We start from the raw sequence: 26,024 nt of genomic DNA on the forward strand, positions 1-26,024 counted from the left end.
GTGAAGGCCATCTGAAGAGCATCATCAAGTGAGTCAAAGCAGAAGAGTTAGAAGTCGACAGCCTGGGATAGGGATACCCCCCCACTGAAGATTTCCATCTGATGAATAAAGTACTTTAAGCTTTACCTATCAGATATACTATGTGATCTGACTGTCAGTATAGAATATGGTATCGTTTTTAACAAATCTTTTTTGATGTTGCTTTTTATCATACATATATATACTGTATATATATTCATGACACCTCAGAATTAGATTTTTGGTGGACAGCAACAGATGCATGAAACAAGGATTTTTTACATTTCATTTAGCTGACGCTTTTATCCAAAGCGACTTACAATAAGTGCATTCAACCATGAGGGTACAAACCCAGAACAACAAGAATCAAGAAAGTACAATTTTCTTCAAGAAAGCCAAACTAGTGCTATATGTAAGTGCTACTAAATCGCTACTTTTATTTTTTTAATTTTTAATTTCTTCAAGATATAGTCGGAAGAGGTGTGTTTTTAGTTTGCGGCGGAAGATGTGTAGACTTTCTGGTGTCCTGATGTCATTGGGGAGCTCATTCCACCATTTAGGAGCGAGGACAGCTCACAGTCGCGATTTTGTTGAGTGGTTAGCTCGCAGTGAGGGAGCAACAAGCCGATTGTCAGATTGCAGAGCGGAGTGGACGGGCTGGGGTGTAAGGTTTGACCATGTCCTGGATGTAGACTGGACCCGATCCGTTCGCAGCACGGTACGCAAGTACTAATGTTTTGAAACGGATGCAGGCAGCCACTGGTAACCAGTGAAGGGAGCGGAGGAGCAGAGTAGTGTGAGTGAATTTAGGTTAAAGACCAGTCAAGCTGCTGCATTATGGATCAGCTGCAGAGGTCGGATGGCACTAGCAAGTAGACCAGCCAGGAGGGAGTTGCAATAGTCCAAGCGTGAGATGACCAGAGCCTGGACCAGAACCTGAGTGAGAAGGGGACGTATTCTAGATTTTGCCATTGTTTGGGCCTAAATAGTGATTGTGTGACTGTATACTGCGAGTTATTTTGCTAGAGGAGAGTTCATGAAGTTTCCTAAATAGAATGCAATGAACATAAAATTGTGCTCATTAAATTTAACTGCAATCTGCCCATTATACTTTTTGCCTATTACATTTTGGACAATGAATTTAACATGCCTGTGTTTGTTTATTATTATTTGTTTTTAAAGCAACACATCTCATAAATCTCTCTCTCTCTCTCTCTCTCTCTCTCTCTCTCTCTCTCTCTCTCTCTCTCTCTCTCTCTCTCAGAGCTGGCTCCAGACCTTTATATATATATATATAAATATATGAAATTCACCCTGTAAACACAAATGGTATTTTTACCTGTTGCTGAGGTTACAACAATTACAAACTTTTCCTCGATGATCATCTACCAACACAATAATACTGGGGAGCAACGTGGCAGGTAAAGATCAGAGCATGACAGTTGCCTTAAATGCAAACACTCCTCCCACTACTTTTTATTTCTTCCCCAAATGTAGTGATATTTTGAACTTAACAATGTTTGGGAGCAATAGCTCATTTTGGGCCTGTCTCATTCTGCATCCCAAATGAGTGTGCATTGTTTGTACAGGGTTGTCGTGTCTGTAGAGGGCATTTAACCGTGCTCCTCGTTGACTGCGAGTTTAAAACCCCAGTAATGAGGTCAAACTAACAGTGTACTCTGGCAGCAAAGGCACCACTAACAAGACCTCTTTTATTCCATTGTTCTGTATATCGCTGGACGAGACTGGATTGAATTGTATTTCTTTCCTGCACGACTGAAAATGTTTTCCCTGCCTTTACTTTTAATTGTATTTTGCAGTTATGAGTTGCAGCGTCGTTTGTTTGTGTTGATGAGAACGATGCGGTGCATGCCAGTAAGTGCTCATAATGGCCATCTGAGAGAAATAGACATGAGAGAAAAAAGATCTGGAAAAACCTTCATCATCATCATCATCATCGTCCATGTGCCTAATGATGGAGTCCATCACAGCAGGAAATGACCTGAGAGAAAATTTGCCTGCTGAAAATTGCAGACTTGTCAACAATGCACCATTAAAGTGCTTGGGAATCCTCACCCACTGCAATCTATTACTTGTGGTTTAATTACAGTGGAGGGCCAAGATGGCTAAATGAGATGTTATCCAGGGCCGACAAGGTACTTTAATGAGTATAATTTTGGACAGCAGAATCGCTTTGATTGCACAGCACTCTGCCCGGATTTGAACTTTGTCCCACTCGCAGGGTGAAGGCCGCCGGAGGTTTTAGAAGGAGAAGAAGAAAACTACATTTTCTCAGTTTACTTTCCCACAGCTGTCATTTACCATTCTCTCACCAGGGGTCTGCGCAACCCGAGGAGAAACTATTGGATATACAGTAAGCTGACGAGATCATTCAAGGTCTTGACAAATTAATGTGTTTTAAACTATTACAACATGTGATGAAGATGATATATGGAACTCCACTGGTGCTTTAAAAAGGGACCCTATGTGTAGCTAACTGAATAAATAAAATCTAAATGCATTAAGCCATATATATATATATATATATATATGGCTTAATAAGAAATATAAGTCATCATTTGTAACATGTAGGATATCCTCTTGAACGTTATAAAGACAATTGCTTTTTTTCAGGGGTGGCTCCAGGGGAAGGGCCTGTGTGTGTTTGTGTGTGTGTTTGTTTGTGTTTGTTTGTGTTTGTTTGTGTGTGTGTGTGTGTGTGTGTGTGTGTGTGTGTGTGTGTGTGTGTGTGTGTGTGTGTGTGTGTGTGTGTGTGTGTGTGTGTGTGTGTGTGTGTGTGTGTGTGTGTGTGTTGACCTATCACAGAATGGATGTGATCCTGGCTGGTAACATTTAATTCCAGACTGACCCCATAAATTTCTCCCACATATAAAATCCTGTCTAATTACCAGTGCATGCTTTCAGCAGCCTTGGGTTACAGCTCTGTCTGTCTGGGGGACGGTGCTGCACTGTAGAAATAGTTCAAGCTAATTGTGTCAGCAGAGGAAAAGACAAAGTCTATGCTAGACCTAAGCACTTTTTCAATTTGCATATATGCATAAGCATAAATAAGCCTATATATTTTGTTAAACGTATTTATTTGCTTATGTTCAAAACATCTATCTTTTCATCTATCTTTCTATCTATCTATCTATCTATCTATCTATCTATCTATCTAACAGAAGAATGTTCTATAGTCATGAACAACACCATGTGAGCTCGCACACATGGTGTTTTAAGGCTGCTGTCTTTTCGTGGGTGTAGAAATGGGAAACAGGTGAAAGCATCGTGTTCTATTGAAATAAAGAAAATATATGTCAGTTTTTTCCCCCGAGGTTGTGTTTTTCTAAGATCACCGGGACCTGTGCTGAGGCCAACCAATAAGATATTCACATCTGCTGCTGATTACTGTAAAATAACAACAAATTACATGAGACAGTTTGGACCGTGGGTAATCATAGGCCTTTGTGCAGTGATTGTTGCAGGTAATGTACTCATATCTTTAAGACGTTAATACATTTTAAAACTACAATAGACATAATCACAAATAAACCAGGGTGGATGAAAACAACAAACAAACAAACAACAGAATGAGCTGCTTTTTGTCAGCATTTGTCAGCATTTTAACAGCATTTTTGGGACTTAATGTGAGCAGCTACATATACTTTAAGTCTGATCTAATACAAATGGGTGTATGGCATTAATTAACTGTGTCTGCATCAAACACAACCTTTGCAGCACTTGTGAACCTTCAGATACGCCACGGTGTATCAGTATCCATCCAACCACACCTCGCAGATTCCTCCTGCCAGCACAAAGTCACATGGAGAAATGCACAATATTTGGGAAAGCACGTGTTCCTGCAGCCCAACGCAAGAATAATGACAAACATATAAATAATGCAGCAGCTCAGCGGGCTGTGCAGATTAGAGGGAGAGAAGAGAAAACAATCTGCTTGTTGGGTACAAGTCAGACTTGTGTTTGATGGGAGTCTTTGCACGCAAGAGACAGAGGACGAGAGAAAACACGGACGAATGGAGGGGGGAACAGGACGAGAACAGGAAAAGAGGGGAGGAAACACGAGTGAGAGATGGCTGTCTGAGCTGATGATGCAATCAGTGTGTGTATATGTGGGTTGTCTGGTGTTTCTATAGTTGTGAGAACCAAACTCGAGATTACACAATCATGTAAAGTGAGGCCTTTTCTCTTTTGTAACATTTTCATGGGGTATGTTAATTCACTTTTAGGCATGCAGGGGTTAGAGTTATACAACAATACAACGAGTGGGTGTGTATCAGACTGATACTCCTTTCTGTTATTCATTCTGACATTCTGCTCATGTTAGCTGTTAGGGAGGACTTCTTATTTTGGTCTAACCCAATCAGACGCAAACAATCTAAGTCCTGGCATGCTGGGATGTTAATTTAAAGCTGCACTTATCATAGAATATAAAATGTCTCAGTGTAGTGTGAGAGTACACGACAGTATGTTACACAAAGTGCTGCATCTACAGAAATATAAACTGGACCTTGCGTACTGGAAGTGTGACTGGCTCCAGTGTTTGTCTGATCAAAGAAGCAACAGGACACCTATTCAAATCACTGGCAAAATCATAGATGTGGACTGCAGTTCAAAAGGTCTGGAGCCAGACTCAGGTTGTACACGCATGAATGACTTATTCTGCAAGTATGTGAAGGTTTGTTTGGATCGATTTGAAACTATTTGTGTGTTTGTTAGTGTCGCAGTTGCTTAGTGTGAGTCAGTCAATGTCTCCTCTGTCTGTATGTGTGGGTGACAGTGTGTGTGTGTGTGTGTGTGTGTGTGTGTGGGTGTGAGTGTGTAAATCTATCTACAGTTATGAGGGCCACATTTTGGTTCAATACCATCATTGGGAGGACATTTTGATGTTGTGAGGACGTTTTGGGGGCTGGGGAATGCATTATGCCAATGAGTGTCCTCACAACTATAGAGAGACAAGTGTTTGGTTGTGTGTCTGTGTGTGTATTTTGTCAAACAGGCAGCGTTCCACACAAATCCAACCACTCTTGGCTCGGCAGCTGCTCTGTCACTGTCAGATCTTGTCAGCAACCCAGCGGCGGCCCTGCCTCTCTGATGCTGACTCTGTGTCTGATGGGTTGCCAGATCCAGGGTGGTCCGAACACCACAATCATCTCACCCTTGTCCACTCTCGCTGTCAGGGGGATTTAGGGGCAATACTTCCCACCTCCTCTTCAATCTATCTATCCATCTTCTCCTCGTCTGTCGCCACACATGCCAGTTGTGGAGCTGCCCGTTCCACTCATGTGTGACCAGCTGGCATTTCTTCAACTTTTCACTCTGCCTGGGATGAATGTTAAACATTCTGTTTGCATGAGACTCGTTTTTTTCCTCAGCAGACACATAGCAACAGTTAGTACTATAATTTAATAATTAGAAGCCATATGTGGTGAAACATGTCAGGAAAGAGTTTCATAGACGTGTGGTGCCCTTTAACTGCTGCCATAACTTAACATCCAGCTTGTAGTGTTACACAGCAATATAAATCTTTCCATCCATTATCTATACTGCTTATCCTGTGATGGTTGCAGGGGGAAGCTGAAGCCAATCTCAGCTACTGCGCCATATAAAATGTTTAAATGGGACAAATGACACAATGAAATAAGCTGAAATAGAATTGTCATCATCTTTTTATTTATGAATTTACTGTCAGAATTAGATGACAAACATGTTAAATGGGCAGTTATTTATCTATTTATTTCTTTGATAACTCAATTATGTGTTTTTAATTGTGACATTAGGATTTTAAGCATTCTAAATTTATATATAACTAGACTGGCACCCAGTAGAGGGCATACACTTGATTCTTTCTTGGGTCATACCCCAGCCCTCCACAACATCTCATGGAAATCAGAATAGTTTTTGCATTTTCCTGCTGAGTAAAACATAATCTCCTACGTGGAGATAACAAGGAATTACACATGACAGTGTGTGTAATTTATTTCAGTTTAACTCTTTGTGTGATATGTGTTTAGGCATTTGAAACCTTCCACACAACCGTGGCTCCAATTATTTTAGCCTGTGACTCCAACGTCAAAAATTGGTCTGAGTAAAAATGTTATTAGGGAGGATTACCCGCCTTTAACTGGTCTGTTTCACACGATACTGGAAGAGCACATGGTTGTCATGGTAACTTTGTCGAGACTCAACTAACATTTTTACGGCCAGACTCTATATTTGAATCTTGCAGCAATTAAAAAGTCAAATTATAAAGAGAAACACTATTCTTGTCTCTTGTTCTTTCAAATGTTAAAAGTATATTATACATTATCATATCGTCAAAATAAAAATGTTCAGGTTTGCATCTACTCATCTTTATTTAACTGAAGTTAATTTAACAGGGTCAGAGGTTTTTACTGAGCATCAAAGCCTCATGTGAGTTGTCCCTTGAGTGCAGCTACAGACAGGGATAGGTCATATGATCAACCTGAGGACGGCTCAGCCTGTCAAACCAGTCATTGGCCAGTTATGTGGAAAGAAGTCGAGTCCAAGTCTAATGACCACACAACTGGAGGAGTATGCTTGTGGTCAGCGTGGCTCCATATCCAATGCACAACCCACATGAACACGTGACGTGAACACATGACACATCAACAGTAGTCTACTGTACATGCTGCAGATAGAGTGTGGACACTGGTATGAAGAATTCCTTTGGATTAGTTCAGTGTCAGTGTAGCAGCGTGTAGGTGTGTGGGGGCAGTGAGTTGTAGAATGTGACAGGGGGCAGTCAACAGCATTCTCTGCTGGAAATGAAGCAGACACAAGGCCGAATGAATCAAGACTGTGGATTGTACATAATGTTGTACATGACAGCTCCCCAAAATGAGGCCAAAGCATTTCGAATGCCCCCTGGTGGCTGGCGGCAGTTTAGGTCATGAAGCCCACCTCCTCTATGTTAATGGATGGAACATGGAACAAACAAAAGGACCTTGATCCTGTGGCTCCATGCCGCGACCACTACTCTGCAGACTCTGGGTTCAAACCTGCAAGATGGCAGCATTTCTTTCCAGGATATTTTGGCTTCTTATGATCAAGCCATGAAATGAAGACAGACACCCAAAGTGTTCAATATTAAATAAATATATCTGAAAAATAAATAATCATATAATAACAACATTTCATCAATATATTCCCATGAATTTGGGAAAGACTTCAATGTAATCTTAAAATAATCTTATTTTTAATATAAAATGCTATTAAGTCCTGCTGTCTTATATACTATAATGTATAATTTCAAATTTTCCTTTAATAAAATCTGCTGTATTTCTTGTTGTATTATTTTTCATTATTTTACCATAAACTGGGAAGCCGATATAAATCTGACAAAATCCACAGCCCTGTTTGTCTGGAATGGCAGATCAACCCCAATGTGTGTTGCTTTAAACAATATAAAGGTTGAAATAAATAGTTCAATAAAAGCTGAAAGCTAAAATCATGATAAAATACATTTACAAAAAAATCTAACAATATAAAAAGAATTTCTTGCAAGTAAATGAATGAGCTGAGTTGTAGTATGTTGAATTTTTTCATGATTGAGTAACATGTTTTGTCCATATATGAAATGAATACTGAGCATGACCACATCAAAATAAAAGTGTTGCTTTATTTGATACATTCATGATTATGTGAATATTGAAAATTACATCATATATGTTTAAAATAGGCATGTATAACTCAAAGCGTTTGATCATGTAGGTTAAATTGGTAAAAGCGTCTTTACTTCATGGAATAAAACCTCAGCGATGAGAAATGTACTATTGCAGCACCACATGACACAAACGCAAGGACATGGCATTTTCCTTTTTCCAGACTTGAGCTCTGATGTGGTTATGGGAGGATGTGAGTCGTTTGGGAATAGGAGTCGTGCACGTTGATTTACAAAACTATTACTTACAGTGTTGGGGAACCACAATATTTTCTTTATGGGGAAAGTCCTTGAGCACCAACATGTATGCATGCACTGAAACTGCAGCAGACGTGTACAAGAGCAACAGGAAAACTCAGCAGAGTGATCTGTATTTGAGTTTTCAGATTAGGTATATAAAGTTTGAGACATGGTGTTTTGACAGGACAAACCTGAGTTATCCATCTCTCTAAACAGACGCTGCTGCCACGATAAGGTCTCCCCAGTTCATCCATAATTCATGGTTAAGCCGGTGGTGAATGGCTGGGAGGCCCAGTACTGTCTGTGGCCCACTGTTAGCCACACTGAATAATTAAAGACAGAGGTTTCCTCTCTGTTGCCATTTGTTAATTTACATATCTAGTGAGGCGGAGAAACAAAAGGGAAGGCTCTTGCAAAACAGCCGCTGACTGTGCAGGACCACATTCTGATCTTTCAGGGGTGCTGCCCTCAGTACCCACACGGTGTGTTTATGTAAAGTTTCTCAGCTGACCAGCCGTCCGTGTTGCTCATCTGGGCGTACTTTCCCAAAGTGAGGTAATGTTTTTCAGTCGGCGCTGCCAGAACACTCTGTGCAAATCAATTTGCAATGTCATTTCTAGTGGGGTTGTTTTTGTGAGTTTTCATTCCAGAAAACTACTCCGTCCTTGGTTTTCTTCATTTGATCTTTGCCAGATGTTACCCTCACTCTGCAGGCAGCCAATACAAAAAAACCCCATCTCCTTCTCCTTCACAGAGCAACATGCTAGCCATGAAGGAGACCAAACGGGGGGAAAAAAACGTTTTCTGATTTTTGGCCCCATGTGAGAAACAGGGTGGAGGGGAAGAATGATGATGTCAGTTCCATTGGGTTGGATGTCCTCCATCTCAGGCCCTCGACCCCTCTCTCATTGAGACGCTGGAAACAGTCTGTCAAATTCCTCTGTGGAAAGACAACAGTGGTTTTACCAACAGCTGGATCTCTGCAGTGAGCCGACACACACTGGAGCTCTAACATCTTGTGGAGGGACAAATTGTGTAACACTGAGGAACTACCTCATAGGCAGTGGAGCATTCCTGCCACTGCCCAATGTGCAAAGAACATAAACAAGATACAAACATTTCCTCTGGACCTCAATCATCAATATCTTCTTAGGTTTTGTCTTAAATTTGTTCTTAAGAAAGTTCTTGTGAAAACTTTACATCATATGAAGAACCACATCCAAAAAAGGGTTAAGTGTCAAGTGTTAAAGTAGTCAAGTGTGTGTATGTGTGCTCTGTTCTTACATAAGAACAAATCCCAGATAAGTAAACATTGGTGAATGTCAGAATTTCCATAAAAACTGCATAAGTAGGTTTCAAGAATAGATTTCCTCTAAAGAACGGTCTGTGAATGAGGCTCTTTGACTTTGTCATGCGAGGTGTTATTATATAATGATGACTCTGTTATATTCACGTGTGCTAATAATCTATGACAGTGGCAGCTCTCCAGCATTCACAATACCAGCAGCAGCTACATGGAATGGAGCCAAATTGTCGACTGCTTTCTACAGGTGTTTTTCCCTCTGTCACACATCAAAACGTGAGTAATGAATGTATAATTAATAAATTTGGCCTTTTACTATGCATTAAATGTCTAAGTGGCTTTGGTAACAGGTTGCTTGTTTAGGTTGTTTGCCAATTTCACTGACTGCCTTATTATTTGCAGTCTACAAGTCTTTCAGGGTGCCGGTATCAACAACTATGCCCATGTTTCCAGATAACACAGACAAATATACATGAATACAGTTGTCGTGGCCGAGTGGTTAAGGCGATGGACTAGAAATCCATTGGGGTCTCCCCGCGCAGGTTCAAATCCTGCCGACAACGTAATGTCCCTTTTAGGCCAGATGGTCTGATCCTCTACAATCCACCTTATCCAACTCAACAATTACACAACATGTAAAACACATGTAAACACATAAAAGTGAAACTTAGATTTGAAGATTTGATGATACCATGTCACCGTGTAAGAAGAACATAGGTGTTACTAATGTGGACATGCACAGTCTGTTTACAAAACAACCAGTAAAGTTAACTCGTTCTAATGTGTTTCTGGTGAAGAGATTGAAATTGATAATGGATGATTTAAAGTATCTCAAGGTCACATTGGACTCTACATTACGTGAAAGAAAAGGTGTATAACATTGTAAACTTTTATTTGCAACTTTTTTAAACAGTTAGATTAGATCAGATAGAACTTTATTTATGCACACATCAGGCAGCAGATCAGAATGAGACAGACAAGAGAATAAAGAAATATTAAAAGGACAATGGAATAAAAATAAATAATTTCAAAGTTAAAATTAAAAAAATTTAAATTAAAAAATAAATAATAAAAATGAAATGAAATAAGAAAATGCTGAGTATGAACATTCTGTACACACAGGACGATTTGTACGACACACAGGATGAATAGTACGTGGCAAGTAAAATAATCTTTTGTACATAAGAGTGAGACGGTTGTACATAAAAAAAAGTGTGCAAACAGTTTAATGCTGCTTAGGTGTTTTTACATCCAACGATTCTCTCACATATTGAGTATTGTTTTACTAACTTAAGTTTTTTAAACTGATGTTCATTAACATGTTCTGTCCCGATCAAATAAATAAATGACACCAAGACCCTGAGTCTGCAGCAGCTACATGGAACTGAGCCAACATGTCCACTGCTTGATGACATGAGCTTGTCCCTCTGTGACGCATCAAAATGTATATAATGGAATGTGTAATGTATTAAAATAATCTGTGGTAAACAGTACAATCCATTTAAGTTATTCTGAGAGGATTCAAGTTATATATAAACTTAGATAAAGATAGATGAACAAATACATAGATAAAATACAGTAAAAGCATAAAATACATAAAAGCATATGTATATCTATAGATCATTTCACATTTATGCTAACATTAATACTGACTTAATATTAATAATATAAATCAAATATCATGGATCTGAGTCTTTACTGTTAAAAGGTGAAAAAAGATAACTTCATTTCACTGTCACCCAGTGAATCTGATGTGACAATAAACAATGTGACCACTAGACGGCGATACAATAAAACACTAACGGTCCCGTGCTGAAAAAGCTCGAACGTGCTCCTCGTGCAGACCTGCGCACAAACATGTAGTTCATTTAAAAAGAAGTGGCAGCAAGTAAAGAAACTGATAAACAAGTAAGTAAGCAACAGTAAACAAGGAGGAGGAGTCGGGAGCCCGTGGAGTGAATGGACAAGAACCGGAGCTGGTCCACAGGTGAGCACAGTGCAGAGAAAGGTCAGGAAGCTAATGTTAGCAGGTTGTAGCTCCCCGCAGCGTCAGCTAGCCAACATCGTTAGCTAGTTTTAGCCGCTAAAGTTAGCTAGTTTTAGCCGCTAACGTTAGCGACTAACCAGATAACGTTAGCGACTAACCAGCTAACGTTAGCAGGTTGAAGTACGTGGCCGCGTTGTGTGGCTGTAGGGCGGCTCTGGCCCATGGAAACGTTTCGCTCCACTTTGCTGGAAAGAGGTAAGAGTGACTCCAACTAATTCAAGGCCATCTTCCAAAAATCTTTCACAATGTTTCCATAACTGATAAATAAACTTACAAAAAATCGGGAAAGCCAACTGGCAAATGTCAACTAATTACAGTCATTTTTTTTATTGTTCTTGTTCTATATATTTGTCTAACAGACTTTAGACAAAGTTTATATATGGACATACAAAATTAAGACATAAATATTATTTGTTTTAGAATACAAAAATGTTTTTAAGTGGAATTGCAAAAAGTTGTTTTAATGCTTACAAGCAGGGTAGAGTTGTCACTACTCTGTGTGTGTCATGAAAACATAACTCAACAACACATGGACAGATTTACACTAACCTTTGTGGGACTATTACTTTTTGAGCTGATGGGTCATATGGAGCATATGATAAGTGACATTGTGCAGATCCCACACAGATAATGTCAGAATATAATGTGACCTGGCATTATAAGTAATGCATTTCTGTGAGACCAGATAGGTAGTGTGGACCCTATAGATACATTTAAAAACAGATAAATAGATAACTTTCTGTTCAAAGGTTCAGTGTGTAGGATTAGTGGAATCTCATGGTGAAGTTGGATTTTGCAACTAACTTTACATTCCTTGCCTCACCCACATCTGTGATTGTCTACTACTGCCATCTTGTGGCGCTTTTCTTATTGCCTTTTATATACTGTCAGAAGGAACGTTCAAACGTAACCCAGGCTCAGGTCTTTACTTGGTAAACAATGAACAGCTGCTCTTCCTTCAGTACTAGTAACAGACTGCAGATAGTCATTTGCTGGATGATGACATGTGCGCTCAGTATAGTAGATACTGTACTTTTCTCTTCATAATTACCTCAGGATCTTCTTGCATATTTTTCTACTTCCTTAAGATGAAAATGTTGTTATTAGTTTACAATACAAACTTGGTTGTGATCATCCAGTTACATTTGATCTGTGAACTCCATGGGTTACCCAAGTTACCATTTTACATCTTGAATTGTTGAGAACCATCATACACACATACTATTTTGTTTAATGGTTCAAATGGTTACATGTTCATAGTGTGTATATATGATCTTTTCACTCATGTGTAGTGTATATGCAGTTTACGTTTGCTCTTTTTACATTTGTGAAGTTTATACTTGCTTTTTGTGGGGTGGAAAACCACGTGGGGATGTAGCTCAGTGGTAGAGCGCATGCTTTGCATGTATGAGGCCCCGGGTTCAATCCCCGGCATCTCCAGGTTTTTGTTGACTCTATTGCGTCTTTACTATGCCAGCTTAAAGTGCAACGTTTTTACCTGAACATTAGCTTCAAAATTAGCTTCATTGTTCACAGACTTGAAATTAATTTAGAATTTCTGTGCAGAGATAAAGCTTGAATTCTGAAAAACTACTAAACCCCAAATTACCAAACCTAAAATCAAAAACTACTAAACCTAAAATATGTTTTTAAAAAAAAAATACATATTCTAAATAGATGAAAATAACAGTCAAATCAGTATAGCAAGTTATTGAATTTCAAAAAAAGGTTAATACTTATTGTAATAAATTGTTAAATTTTAACCTTACTTTTAAGGAACCAATTGAGTATCCCTACTTTTCAAATTTCTTTATTCAATGTAATTTCATTAGTTTAATTTTTGTTACTCTTAATTATATGCTTATACGTTAATTTGGGAGTTCAAGCTCATTCTTTCATCTTAATTTGAGCTGGAGATACAATTAAGGTTGCCAAAATAGATTTGATAGGTATACATTATATATAGTATATATATATATATATATTATATTTGTATATAATTCTGCTCAGAAACGTACTAATAGCTGAGTGAGGTAGATGCCCAAAGCACGACCGCTGTGTCCAGTATTTTAGTGATGTGGCCTTCACTATATTCCTCCCACTGTCTGTTGTGATTAGGGCTGCAACTAACGACTATTCTGATAGTCGATTAATCTATCGATTATTGAAACGATTTATCGACTAATCGGATTATGAATCACACAAATACTCAATGGTTCTTATTTAGCCATCAGCTTTTAAATTTAACTTGAGGTTGTTCGCGGCATGTGATGACTGACAATAAAGACAATAAAGATCGATACTTCGTTCAAAAATGTCTTTTAATAAACTTTGCTGCATATTAGGCTACTATTGATACAAAAATAAAGATTCACTAGATCACTCAGATTCATAAAGATTTAATTTGTCCAATTAAAAACAAGGACAGGCAGGGTGCTAATATAATTTTTTTATATTGTTGTTAAGTATTGACTCCGTGAGGGCAGTCGCTTGATGTGGAGTACACGTCTGCTTCTTTTGCAGAAAGCCATCCATGGTACCTTTTTAGTCTTCTTCGGACTGCATAATTGTGATTAAAAAAGACGTTTGTCAGGCAAAAGGATAACATTACGGTTTTAAATTCGTTAAAAAAATCGACATTCAAACCATATTTTTGTAATGGATTCTAGAATCCTGCACACAGGTGTTGAGGGAGTTGCCAAGACAACTCTGTATATATAGCAAGCTAGATAACAGGCTATCTTACCGAGGCGAGTCTGCATCGTCTACGTTATGATGCCCAACGTGCCTCCTCTTCAAATGCTCGTGCATAACGGACGTGCTCCCATGGAAAGCAACGTCCGCCTTACAAATATTGCAGGTCGTTTTTTTTCGGGCTATGTTAAGGGTGAAATTCTCCCATACTTTTGACTTTCTGGTACGCGATGCTGTTGCAACGGACGCTGCCATTGTGCTATGTTTTGTCGCTATTGCACATGCGCGACTTTCAGAGATAGGAAGGGAGCGAGATGGCTTACTCCTCAGCTACTTCCATCAGCACCTCCGGTAAAACGACATTTAGTTCAGCTGCGCAGCACGAAAAACACGCGCTATGACGTAACCAACGAATCATCGACTATTAAATTCGTCAGCAACTATTTTTGTCATCGATTTTTGTCGACTACGCCGATTAATCGTTGCCCCCTAGTTGTGATGCAGACTTGTTTGTCTTCACTCAGTCACCAGGATACGAGTGCCTCTGTCAGTCCTAAACGGATGACTTTCTATGTATGGTTTTCAGGAAAGCAGGCAGTTTGAAGACATTTGCTTTTAAAATTCCAATCTTGGTCAATGAAGTGGGCAGTGAGGCTACACCGGATTGGCTGGTTTACTGGTTTTCTGTTGTTCTGAAAGTGTCCAAACTCGGGACAAACTCCGGTCCAAGTAATGTGGACATTTTCTGGAGTTCATATTTGAAACAGGCTTTAGTGTTGCTTTAAGGAAATATTAATTTAAAAGAACTTCACATTGAATAGAGTACCATACATGTGAAATGAATACATATGAAACCATACATACCATACATATGAAATGGGCAAAGTGCACATGCGTTAGCATTAAGATAACAATCACTCTCCGACAGGATAAGTAATCTGTGGAGAAAATGGCCTTAGTATTGCTGATGCCAAGATTTATTTGTCCACATTTCCTGCCTTTATTGATTAATCACTGTATTGTCCAGTTTCCAAAGGGGATGTAGCTCAGTGGTAGAGCGCATGCTTTGCATGTATGAGGCCCCGGGTTCAATCCCCGGCATCTCCACTAAACTTTTATGTTTGAACAGTAGTGATTGTGTTATCTGCCATCAGGTTGTCAATTAAAACATATTAAAAGTATATACTGTGAACATGATATTGTGGTATATAAAAGTCAGCACAGTAGCCCAAAGGGTTAAACTATTAAACTATTTTATTTTCCTTAGTAAAACAATAAAAATTAACTATAGTTGTTAGATGGTGTTGTAGTGACTGTTTTGACATCCAAACTGGGAGCATGAAGGAAAGTGGCTTGTAAAGGTTGCTTGTTTAGGTTGTTTGCCATATTTATAGAGTGCTATATTTTGAAGTGTACTGCTGAAATAGATATTCATGTCCCATTTTTTGACATGATAGACAACAAGATTTGAAGTATATGGTTGTCGTGGCCGAGTGGTTAAGGCGATGGACTAGAAATCCATTGGGGTCTCCCCGCGCAGGTTCGAATCCTGCCGACAACGCAATCCTCTTTTTCTGCTTGATGGTCTGACTCTCTAGAATCCATCAGATTAAAAAATACAATTGTACAACCATTACAGCAAAAAACTACATGTAATGGTGAAATGTTATTTTAAAGGTTTGATAATGGTTGCCCATCATGTGCGCATGCGCCGCGTTTGTATGCAGCCTGTTACAGTCGCTCCTGGTCTTTTTCTTATATTTTCCAAGTTTTTTGTCTTTTTCCTTTGACATATTAAGTTGCATCCTCTCTAAACATGTTTGTGTGGAGAGTTTTGGTCAGTTTTTTTTTTGCGGTGGAATTACTCTTTTGTTCTGCCAATCGACCGTCGCTCAGCAACACTACATTGTTTACTCCAGCGATCAGCTGATGGTGCTGAAGCCGGCCGGCTTGGCGACTGGGAAAGCGGACATCCCTGCTGAACTTTGGAGAAAAACACACCGGGGTTGCAGAGGAAAATGATCGGTGAGGAGGAGGAAGAAAGCCAGGTCTGCTAAACGACATGGATTTGTGGAGAAGAGGTGATATAAGCCGTATCTCCCCTCTCTCATCATGGGCAACATGAGATCACTGGGGAACAAGATGGACGAGCTGACAGCGATAGCCAGGAGCCAAAGGGAGTACCGGAACTGTAGTCTGATGATTTTTTCGGAGTCATGGTTACACAGGGACGTTCCCGACCAATATGTTAACATCGATGGATTTCAGTCCATCGATGTTTACACTGAGGCCTATTAGGCACTGCAGGCCTGTTTTGAGGTGACCGACTGGGATGCACTCTGTGAACCGCAGGGGCAGGACATTGATGAGTTTACAGAGTGCATCACGGATTATATAAACTTCTGTGTGGACTGCACTGTCCCAAAGAGGACTGTCTGCTGTTACCCAAATAACAAGCCATGGTTAACAAAAGACATCAAAGCTAAAGCCTGAAAATCAAGATCAAGGAGGCAAAAGACTGCCACAGGAGGAAGCTGGAGGGGAACTCCAGCAGAACAACATGAGGTTTGGTGTGGAATAAAGATCATCACAGGCTTCAGACCAGCTAGCGGCAGAGGAGCTGAGGGCACATTGGACATGGCCAATGAATTTAATCAATTTTTTTCTCTTCGGCGGTCTGTCCCCAAACACCACTCCTCCCCCCTCCCCCTGAGTGTCCCTCAAATTGCTGTGAGGGTCCCCCTCCCCCTCCTTCCTTACACCTCCTCTGGCTCACAAGCTGACTGTCTTCTTCCTGATGACTCCAGCCCTCTTCCTCCCCAGCCTGCATCCTCTATAGTGTCCTTCACACCTCACCATGTTAGAAGACAGCTGAGGAAACTCCACTCATGCAAGGCTGCGGGCCCCGATGGTGTCAGCCCCTAGGTGCTCAAAGCCTGTGCCCCCCAGCTCTGTGGAGTGCTTCACCGTGTGTCTTCAACATGAGCCTGAGTCTCGTTCCTGTGCCGAAGACGCACAGGCGTCCCAGTGGCTCTAAGGACTACAGACCGGTGGCTCAGGCCCATGGTCAGGCCACACTTGGATCCCCTCCAGTTCCCCTCCAGTTCGCCTACCAGCCTACCAGCCTACCAGCCTACCAGCCTACCAGCCTCGGCTAGGACATTTTTACTAAAAGGTCTTGTCAATTTAAAACATAGGACAAGGTGGTGAATATACATTGTTAATCTGAAGATCCTCTGCAAATAGTTTGATAATTTATCAACCACCAGCAGTTGTCAGGGATCACCAGCAGATGTTAGGGACATATCATCAGTTTTGTACCTCAACGTCATCAGGTTTTTGGCCGGACGATAAGAACAACAAATACCAGCCCTAATATAATGTCCATGTTGTCGGACAACATTAGTGAGCTAATTTTGTGAGTTGTCGTGGCCGAGTGGTTAAGGCGATGGACTAGAAATCCATTGGGGTCTCCCCGCGCAGGTTCGAATCCTGCCGACAACGCAGAACTCTTTTTCTATGTGTGAATGTTAAGAATCCACCCAATCCTGCACTAGAACTATATCTACAATTATTAAAAGGAAAAGTGAAGATTTGAATACACAGCTAGACACAACATCAGCATTGTAACAACCTGTTATTGCTCTTTATCATTCAAGGTTATTTCCATACACTTTATTTTTTGTTGTGGTGTACTGGTGAGCATTAATACATCAATTGTTTTAGCAGACTTGGGTTTTTAGGTCCCTTTGCATGTAGTTCAGACAAATACCATGGAACCTTTTCCTCGGAAGGACACATCAGCATCCTGAAGTAGAATGTCGATGTAGCGGTACAACACAAACCTAAATTAATATGTGGTTGTCGTGGCCGAGTGGTTAAGGCGATGGACTAGAAATCCATTGGGGTCTCCCCGCGCAGGTTCAAATCCTGCCGACAACGTTGAATTCTTTTTCTATGTCTGAATGTTAAGAATCCACCCAATCCTGCACTAGAACCACATCTACAGTTATTAAAAGGAAAAGTGAAGATTTGAATACACAGCTAGACACAACATCGGCATGGTAACAACATGTCATTGCTCTTTATCATTCAAGGTTATTTCCATTCACTTTATTTTTTGTTGTGCTGTACTGGTGAGCATTAATACATCAATTGTTTTAACAGACTTGGGTTTTTAGGTCTTCGTGGCAATGAAACCCTTTGCATGTAGTCCAGACAAATACCATGGTACCTTTTCCTGTGAAGGACACGTCAGTGTCCTGAAGTAGAATGTCCATGTTGATTACGACACGAACCTCAACTAATCTGTAGTTGTCGTGGCCGAGTGGTTAAGGCGATGGACTAGAAATCCATTGGGGTCTCCCCGCGCAGGTTCAAATCCTGCCGACAACGTGTTTTAGTTTTTTTTGCCTGTGTCATTGTTTACAATGTATCAAATTCTGCAGTCTGCTCACATCTACTGTTGCATGATCTTTGTAGCTAAAAGATCTTACAATATCCTTGAGGATAATATCTGTGTAGATTTTTAGTCATCCCGGTCATGGTATCTTTAGAAGTTGTACAAGTGTACAAAGGTGTCTGAACTTACTTTGCTTGTATTTTTCAAGATGTTTCACCTCTTTTTTCAGTTCTAACTGACGAATGGGACGTTTCAGCTATGTAACTGCTGTGGATCTGTGTCTATGCTGAGAGTTGTTATGTTAATAGGCAGGTCGTTGAAACCCTTACCAACTAGTGGGTTGTTGGGTTGTTGAGTCAAGATGTGAATGGCTGTTGATATCTTTAAAGCCCAATTCATGCTTCTGCGTCGAAGCTGCGCCGTTGCGCAAAATGTAACTATGCATCAAGGTACCGCCACTAGTGTGTCGGCGGTGTTATTGCAGCGCAACTCTCTCACGCCTACGTTCAACTATGATTGCTCGGCCCTGTGTGTAGGCTACATGCATACCGTTCGATGCAGAAGCATGAATTTGGCTTAAGTCATAGACCCACCCTGCTAATGTGTGAGTCATGAGGATCACAGGAGTTGGGGTGTGGTTTCGTATCGAGCTGCCTCAGAAGAGAGCGTAGGACTACAATTTTGGGGGTTGAAAGTTGGTGTCTTAAACCACCTTCTGTGCAAAATAATTGTTTTTCCAGGTTTTCAAAGATGGCGTCTATCACTCCTCTTTCAAACCATCTGTCTTTTCTGGCCAAAATACTTACATTGCCATCTTCATATGAATGTCCCTTGAGGTGAAAGAAACTTAACTTTCATTGCAGCTTTTCATACCCTGCTAACAATGTCTGACTGTTCTGAGCTGTGGAAGGCAAAATAAATGTAAAAATGTCTCCTCTAACAGACACAACTGAGGTGTGAGAGAAATAATACCGAAGACATACAGTCAATTAAAGCTTTTTTCAGTTCAGTGTGCTAAGTTTGCATTTGTAAGTGTTACGCTCCAACTTTTGGATTTGCTTTCACACAAATAGCAGTTGTAATGGAGTCGTGAACTCCCTCTCCTCTCCCAAATTCCTTGTCTTGCACATACTGCTCAGTCAGCAGCATTCCTTGTCTCAACGAAGCGATGGTGGTATAGTGGTGAGCATAGCTGCCTTCCAAGCAGTTGACCCGGGTTCGATTCCCGGCCATCGCATAATATATTTTAAATTATGCATCCAAATTAATAAATCAATATTATGGCAAACCTCAGAATTTAGTCGAAAGCAGTGCTGTACTGTCACTGCTGGTATTTTTCAGTCCAGGCTTAATCTCCGGCATCTTTGTGTAGTTTTAGTCAGACGTCAACTTTGTCTGCCCATTAACATTATCGGGCTTTGTCACATGTGAGCAGCTAAAATTAATGTTGAGATCACACAGACACTGTACATGAGAAGCATCTTTTAAATTACTACTGCTGCTCAATCTAAAGTCACTTCTTACAATACTTACTACATTCTCAAAAATGACCAATACCCACCGCTCACACACTGTCAACATTAATGAACATTATAAGTTTAATATGAAGAAGACAGTTATTGCAGACCTATATTAATTATTAAATTACATCAAATTGTACAGCCTTAACCCAGTGAGCAATGGTGAGTGATGTCGCTTCACCACATGTAAGAGAGAGTTGTATTTGCTGCTACCAGCAGATGGTAGCAGCCGTCTGCCACGTTTACTGGGAGCTAGTGAATCATGTAAGTGCTGGTGAGACTCAGAGGCAACCCCATTCACAGCAGAGCTCACAAACAGCCACTCACATGTGATGCATTTAGAGAGAGAAGGAGTTGATAAGAGAGAAACACTTCACACAATTAAAAAACATGGGTTTCCCTGATGCAAAATCAGTAGTAGATACTACTACCCATGACTAATTTATAACATTTAAAAGTAATGTAACAGAGAGCTTCATTAAAACTTTATTCTCACCTCATCTTTGTGACTGAGCTGGTAGCTGGGGAATCCAGGAAAAAAATGAATCGGTGGATGTCTCCCATTGCAGCTACATATCCTGCTAACAATGTCTGACTGTTCTGAGCTGTGGAAGGCAACATAAATGTACACATTTGTCCTCTAACAGGCACAACCTAGGTGTCAGGAATATGATACCAAAGACATGAAGTCAATTAAAGCTTTTTTCAGTTCAGTGTGCTTTGTTTGCAGTTGTAAGTGTTGCGCTCCAACTTTTGGATTTGCTTTCGCACAAATAGCAGTTGTAATGGAGTCGTGAACTCCCTCTCCTCTCCCAAATTCCTTGTCTTGCACATACTGCTCACTCAACAGCATTTTTTTGTCTCAACGAAGCGATGGTGGTATAGTGGTGAGCATAGCTGCCTTCCAAGCAGTTGACCCGGGTTCGATTCCCGGCCATCGCAAAATATGTTTTAAATTATGCATCCAAATTAATAAATCAATGTTATGGCAAACCTCTGAATTTAGTCTAAAACAGTGCTGTACTGTCACTGCTGGTATTTTTCAGTCCAGGCTTAATCTCCGGCATCTTTGTGTAGTTTTAGTAAGACATCAACTTTGTCTTCCCATTAACATTATCGGGCTTTATCACATGTGAGCAGCTAAAATTAATGTTGAGATCACTCAGACACTGTACATGAGAAGCATCTTTTAAATTACTACTGCTGCTCAATCTAAGTTCACTTCTTACAATACTTACTACATTCTCAAAAATGACCAATACCCACCGCTCATACACTGTCAACAGGAATGAACATTATAAGTTTAATATGAAGAAGACAGTTATTGCAGACCTTTATTATTATTTATTAAATTACATAAAATTGTACAGACACCTAATAAACTGGTAACTCAGCGCATAGCAACCTGTCCTTTTGTGCATAGTAATCCCAGAGTTAATGACCTTTATGCAGGATAAAATAAATGCAATAATAAATTGGCCAATATTTCTAAAGATTAAAAAGAAACTTGACAAAGCCGTAAAAGAGGCTGAGCTTACCTGCAGACGTGTGAAAACAGATTTAATTAGCAATGAGCACTTTCTTGAAACAAAGCAATACCATGCTGTAGTGGCCAAAGTTGGAGAAAAAGAAATAGGTCTGCCGCATATGGGTATCTATGTAACAAAATTACCACTCTAGCTGACCCTATAGACAGGGCAATTTCTGCAGTCAGTAGCTGACCGCTGACAGCACAGCAGGTGAAATCTCTATAATGTACATAGAAGACCAAATATGGTCCCTCAAAATCCTGTAATTGACCATATACATTGCTCCTGTTTATTCTGTCAAGCAGCCTTAACCCAGTGAGCAATGGTAAGTGATGGCGCTTCACCACAAGTATGTAAGAGAGAGTTGTATTCGCTGCTACCAGCAGATGGTAGCAGCCGTCTGCCACGTTTACTGGGAACTAGTGAATCGTGTAAGTGCTGGTGAGACTCAGAGGCAACCCCATTCACAGCAGAGCTCACAAACACACACTCACATGTTATGCATTTAGAGAGAGGAAGTGTTGATAAGAGAGGAACACTTCACACAATTAAACCACATGGGTTTCCCTGATGCAAAATCAGTAGTAGATACTACTACCCATGACTAATTTATAACATTTAAAAGTAATGTAACAGAGAGCTTCATTAAAACTTTATTCTCACCTCATCTTTGTGACTGAGCTGGTAGCTGGGGAATCCAGGAAAAAAATGAATCGGTGGAAGTCTCCCATTGCAGCTTCATATCCTGCTAACAATGTCTGACTGTTCTGAGCTGTGGAAGGCAACATAAATGTACACATTTGTCCTCTAACAGGCACAACCTAGGTGTCAGGAATATGATACCAAAGACATGAAGTCAATTAAAGCTTTTTTCAGTTCAGTGTGCTTTGTTTGCAGTTGTAAGTGTTGCGCTCCAACTTTTGGATTTGCTTTCACACAAATAGCAGTTGTAATGGAGTCGTGAACTCCCTCTCCTCTCCCAAATTCCTTGTCTTGCACATACTGCTCACTCAGCAGGATTTTTTGTTCTCAACGAAGCGATGGTGGTATAGTGGTGAGCATAGCTGCCTTCCAAGCAGTTGACCCGGGTTCGATTCCCGGCCATCGCAAAATATGTTTTAAATTATGCATCCAAATTAATAAATCAATGTTATGGCAACCCTCAGAATTTAGTCTAAAACATTGCTGTACTGTCAGTGCTGGTATTTTTCAGTCCAGGCTTAATCTCCGGCATCTTTGTGTAGTTTTAGTAAGACATCAACTTTGTCTTCCCATTAACATTATCGGGCTTTATCACATGTGAGCAGCTAAAATTAATGTTGAGATCACTCAGACACTGTTCATGAGAAGCATCTTTTAAATTACTACTGCTGCTCAATCTAAGTTCACTTCTTACAATACTTTTTACATTCTCAAAGATGACCAATACCCACCGCTCACACACTGTCAACAGGAATGAACATTATGAGTTTAATATGAAGAAGACACTTATTGCAGACCTTTATTATTATTTATTAAATTACATCAAATTGTACAGACACCTAATAAAGTGGTAACTCAGCGCATAGCAACCTGTCCTTTTGTGCATAGTAATCCCAGAGTTAATGACCTTTTATGCAGGATAAAATAAATGCAATAAAAAATTGGCCAATATTTCTAAAGATTAAAAAGAAACTTGACAAAGCCGTAAAAGAGGCTGAGCTTACCTGCAGACGTGTGAAAACAGATTTAATTAGCAATGAGCACTTTCTTGAAACAAAGCAATACCATGCTGTAGTGGCCAAAGTTGGAGAAAAAGAAATAGGTCTGCTGCATATGGGTATCTATGTAACAAAATTACCACTCTAGCTGACCCTATAGACAGGGCAATTTCTGCAGTCAGTAGCTGACCGCTGACAGCACAGCAGGTGAAATCTCTATAATGCTGAAGTTCATAGAAGACCAAATATGGTCCCTCAAAATCCTGTAATTGACCATATACATTGCTCCTGTTTATTCTGTCAAGCAGCCTTAACCCAGTGAGCAATGGTGAGTAATGGCGCTTCACCACAAGTATGTAAGAGAGAGTTGTATTCGCTGCTACCAGCAGATGGTAGCAGCCGTCTGCCACGTTTACTGGGAACTAGTGAATCATGTAAGTGCTGGTGAGACTCAGAGGCAACCCCATTCACAGCAGAGCTCACAAACACACACTCACATGTTATGCATTTAGAGAGAGAAGGAGTTGATAAGAGAGGAACACTTCACACAATTAAACCACATGGGTTTCCCTGATGCAAAATCAGTAGTAGATACTACTACCCATGACTAATTTATAACATTTAAAAGTAATGTAACAGAGAGCTTCATTAAAACTTTATTCTCACCTCATCTTTGTGACTGAGCTGGTAGCTGGGGAATCCAGGAAAAAAATGAATCGGTGGAAGTCTCCCATTGCAGCTTTATACCCTGCTAACAATGTCTGACTGTTCTGAGCTGTGGAAGGCAACATAAATGTACACATTTGTCCTCTAACAGGCACAACCTAGGTGTCAGGAATATGATACCAAAGACATGAAGTCAATTAAAGCTTTTTTCAGTTCAGTGTGCTTTGTTTGCATTTGTAAGTGTTGCGCTCCAACTTTTGGATTTGCTTTCACACAAATAGCAGTTGTAATGGAGTCATGAACTCCCTCTCCTCTCCCAAATTCCTTGTCTTGCACATACTGCTCACTCAGCAGGATTTTTTGTTCTCAACGAAGCGATGGTGGTATAGTGGTGAGCATAGCTGCCTTCCAAGCAGTTGACCCGGGTTCGATTCCCGGCCATCGCAGAATATGTTTTAAATTATGCATCCAAATTAATAAATCAATGTTATGGCAAACCTCAGAATTTAGTCTAAAACATTGCTGTACTGTCAGTGCTGGTATTTTTCAGTCCAGGCTTAATCTCCGGCATCTTTGTGTAGTTTTAGTCAGACATCAACTTTGTCTTCCCATTAACATTATCGGGCTTTATCACATGTGAGCAGCTAAAATTAATGTTGAGATCACACAGACACTGTTCATGAGAAGCATCTTTTAAATTACTACTGCTGCTCAATCTAAGTTCACTTCTTACAATACTTTTTACATTCTCAAAGATGACCAATACCCAATGCTCACACACTGTCAACAGGAATGAACATTATGAGTTTAATATGAAGAAGACACTTATTGCAGACCTTTATTATTATTTATTAAATTACATCAAATTGTACAGACACCTAATAAAGTGGTAACTCAGCGCATAGCAACCTGTCCTTTTGTGCATAGTAATCCCAGAGTTAATGACCTTTTATGCAGGATAAAATAAATGCAATAAAAAATTGGCCAATATTTCTAAAGATTAAAAAGAAACTTGACAAAGCCGTAAAAGAGGCTGAGCTTACCTGCAGACGTGTGAAAACAGATTTAATTAGCAATGAGCACTTTCTTGAAACAAAGCAATACCATGCTGTAGTGGCCAAAGTTGGAGAAAAAGAAATAGGTCTGCTGCATATGGGTATCTATGTAACAAAATTACCACTCTAGCTGACCCTATAGACAGGGCAATTTCTGCAGTCAGTAGCTGACCGCTGACAGCACAGCAGGTGAAATCTCTATAATGCTGAAGTTCATAGAAGACCAAATATGGTCCCTCAAAATCCTGTAATTGACCATATACATTGCTCCTGTTTATTCTGTCAAGCAGCCTTAACCCAGTGAGCAATGGTGAGTGATGGCGCTTCACCACAAGTATGTAAGAGAGAGTTGTATTCGCTGCTACCAGCAGATGGTAGCAGCCGTCTGCCACGTTTACTGGGAACTAGTGAATCATGTAAGTGCTGGTGAGACTCAGAGGCAACCCCATTCGCAGCAGAGCTCACAAACACACACTCACATGTTATGCATTTAGAGAGAGAAGGAGTTGATAAGAGAGGAACACTTCACACAATTAAAAAACATGGTTTTCCCTGATGCAAAATCAGTAGTCGATACTACTACCCATGACTAATTTATAACATTTAAAAGTAATGTAGCAGAGAGCTTCATTAAAACTTTATTCTCACCTCATCTTTGTGACTGAGCTGGTAGCTGGGGAATCCAGGAAAAAAATGAATCGGTGGAAGTCTCCCATTGCAGCTTCATATCCTGCTAACAATGTCTGACTGCTCTGGGGTCTCATTTATCAAACATTGCGTAGGATTCATACTAAAAGTGTACGTACGCCAAAGAAAATTCCGATTTATAAAACCGTGCGCACGCACACCTGAACGCAATGTTCGCTTTATAAATCACAGTCCACCTGGAAACGTTCGTACGTGGATCTGCCTCCAAATCCGCCCTCCACACGCCCACTTTCAACCATAAATGGTCAATGCAAAGCTTGGCATGAATATTAAATTATGCTGCTGACCAATGGGTTTCCACCGTGAGTCCTGACGGAGTCACGGCATCAAGCGATGAGAAGAGGAAGCGAAACTTTCTGAAACTGACATCGAGGTGTTTGTTAGTGAGGTGGAGGTGAAGAGCGATTATATGGGACAGTAGTGATGTCACTAATAAAGAA

At 40.2% G+C, this 26,024-nt stretch overlaps 1 protein-coding gene and 11 non-coding genes across 13 annotated transcripts in view; all 12 read left to right on the forward strand.

Moving 5' to 3' along the window:
- The first annotated feature begins 9,744 nt into the window (after positions 1–9,744).
- Positions 9,745–9,826, forward strand: trnas-aga. Its single transcript has one exon. It is a non-coding gene; the product is annotated as a tRNA-Ser (tRNA).
- A 1,300-nt stretch (positions 9,827–11,126) lies between these two features.
- The window catches only part of mtpap (mitochondrial poly(A) polymerase), a 42,145-nt gene continuing 27,247 nt past the window's right edge, over positions 11,127–26,024 (forward strand). Inside the window, exon 1 of one of the 2 annotated variants that reach the window (XM_034572575.1) lies at positions 11,127–11,250. In XM_034572575.1, coding sequence (XP_034428466.1) covers positions 11,223–11,250 — 28 coding nt within the window. In that variant the 5' untranslated portion in view covers positions 11,127–11,222. The remainder of the gene's footprint in view (positions 11,251–26,024) is intronic. The other variant, XM_034572574.1, reaches the window with a different exon arrangement.
- On the forward strand, positions 12,679–12,750 carry trnaa-ugc. The gene has a single exon. It is a non-coding gene; the product is annotated as a tRNA-Ala (tRNA).
- trnaa-ugc lies at positions 15,040–15,111 on the forward strand. The gene has a single exon. It is a non-coding gene; the product is annotated as a tRNA-Ala (tRNA).
- On the forward strand, positions 15,484–15,565 carry trnas-aga. Its single transcript has one exon. It is a non-coding gene; the product is annotated as a tRNA-Ser (tRNA).
- Positions 17,427–17,508, forward strand: trnas-aga. The gene has a single exon. It is a non-coding gene; the product is annotated as a tRNA-Ser (tRNA).
- On the forward strand, positions 17,865–17,946 carry trnas-aga. Its single transcript has one exon. It is a non-coding gene; the product is annotated as a tRNA-Ser (tRNA).
- Positions 18,318–18,399, forward strand: trnas-aga. Its single transcript has one exon. It is a non-coding gene; the product is annotated as a tRNA-Ser (tRNA).
- Positions 19,572–19,643, forward strand: trnag-ucc. Its single transcript has one exon. It is a non-coding gene; the product is annotated as a tRNA-Gly (tRNA).
- trnag-ucc lies at positions 20,797–20,868 on the forward strand. Its single transcript has one exon. It is a non-coding gene; the product is annotated as a tRNA-Gly (tRNA).
- On the forward strand, positions 22,493–22,564 carry trnag-ucc. Its single transcript has one exon. It is a non-coding gene; the product is annotated as a tRNA-Gly (tRNA).
- trnag-ucc lies at positions 24,196–24,267 on the forward strand. Its single transcript has one exon. It is a non-coding gene; the product is annotated as a tRNA-Gly (tRNA).

This window comes from Hippoglossus hippoglossus, chromosome 20, assembly GCF_009819705.1.
Source record: "Hippoglossus hippoglossus isolate fHipHip1 chromosome 20, fHipHip1.pri, whole genome shotgun sequence".
NCBI classification, from domain to species: domain Eukaryota; kingdom Metazoa; phylum Chordata; class Actinopteri; order Pleuronectiformes; family Pleuronectidae; genus Hippoglossus; species Hippoglossus hippoglossus.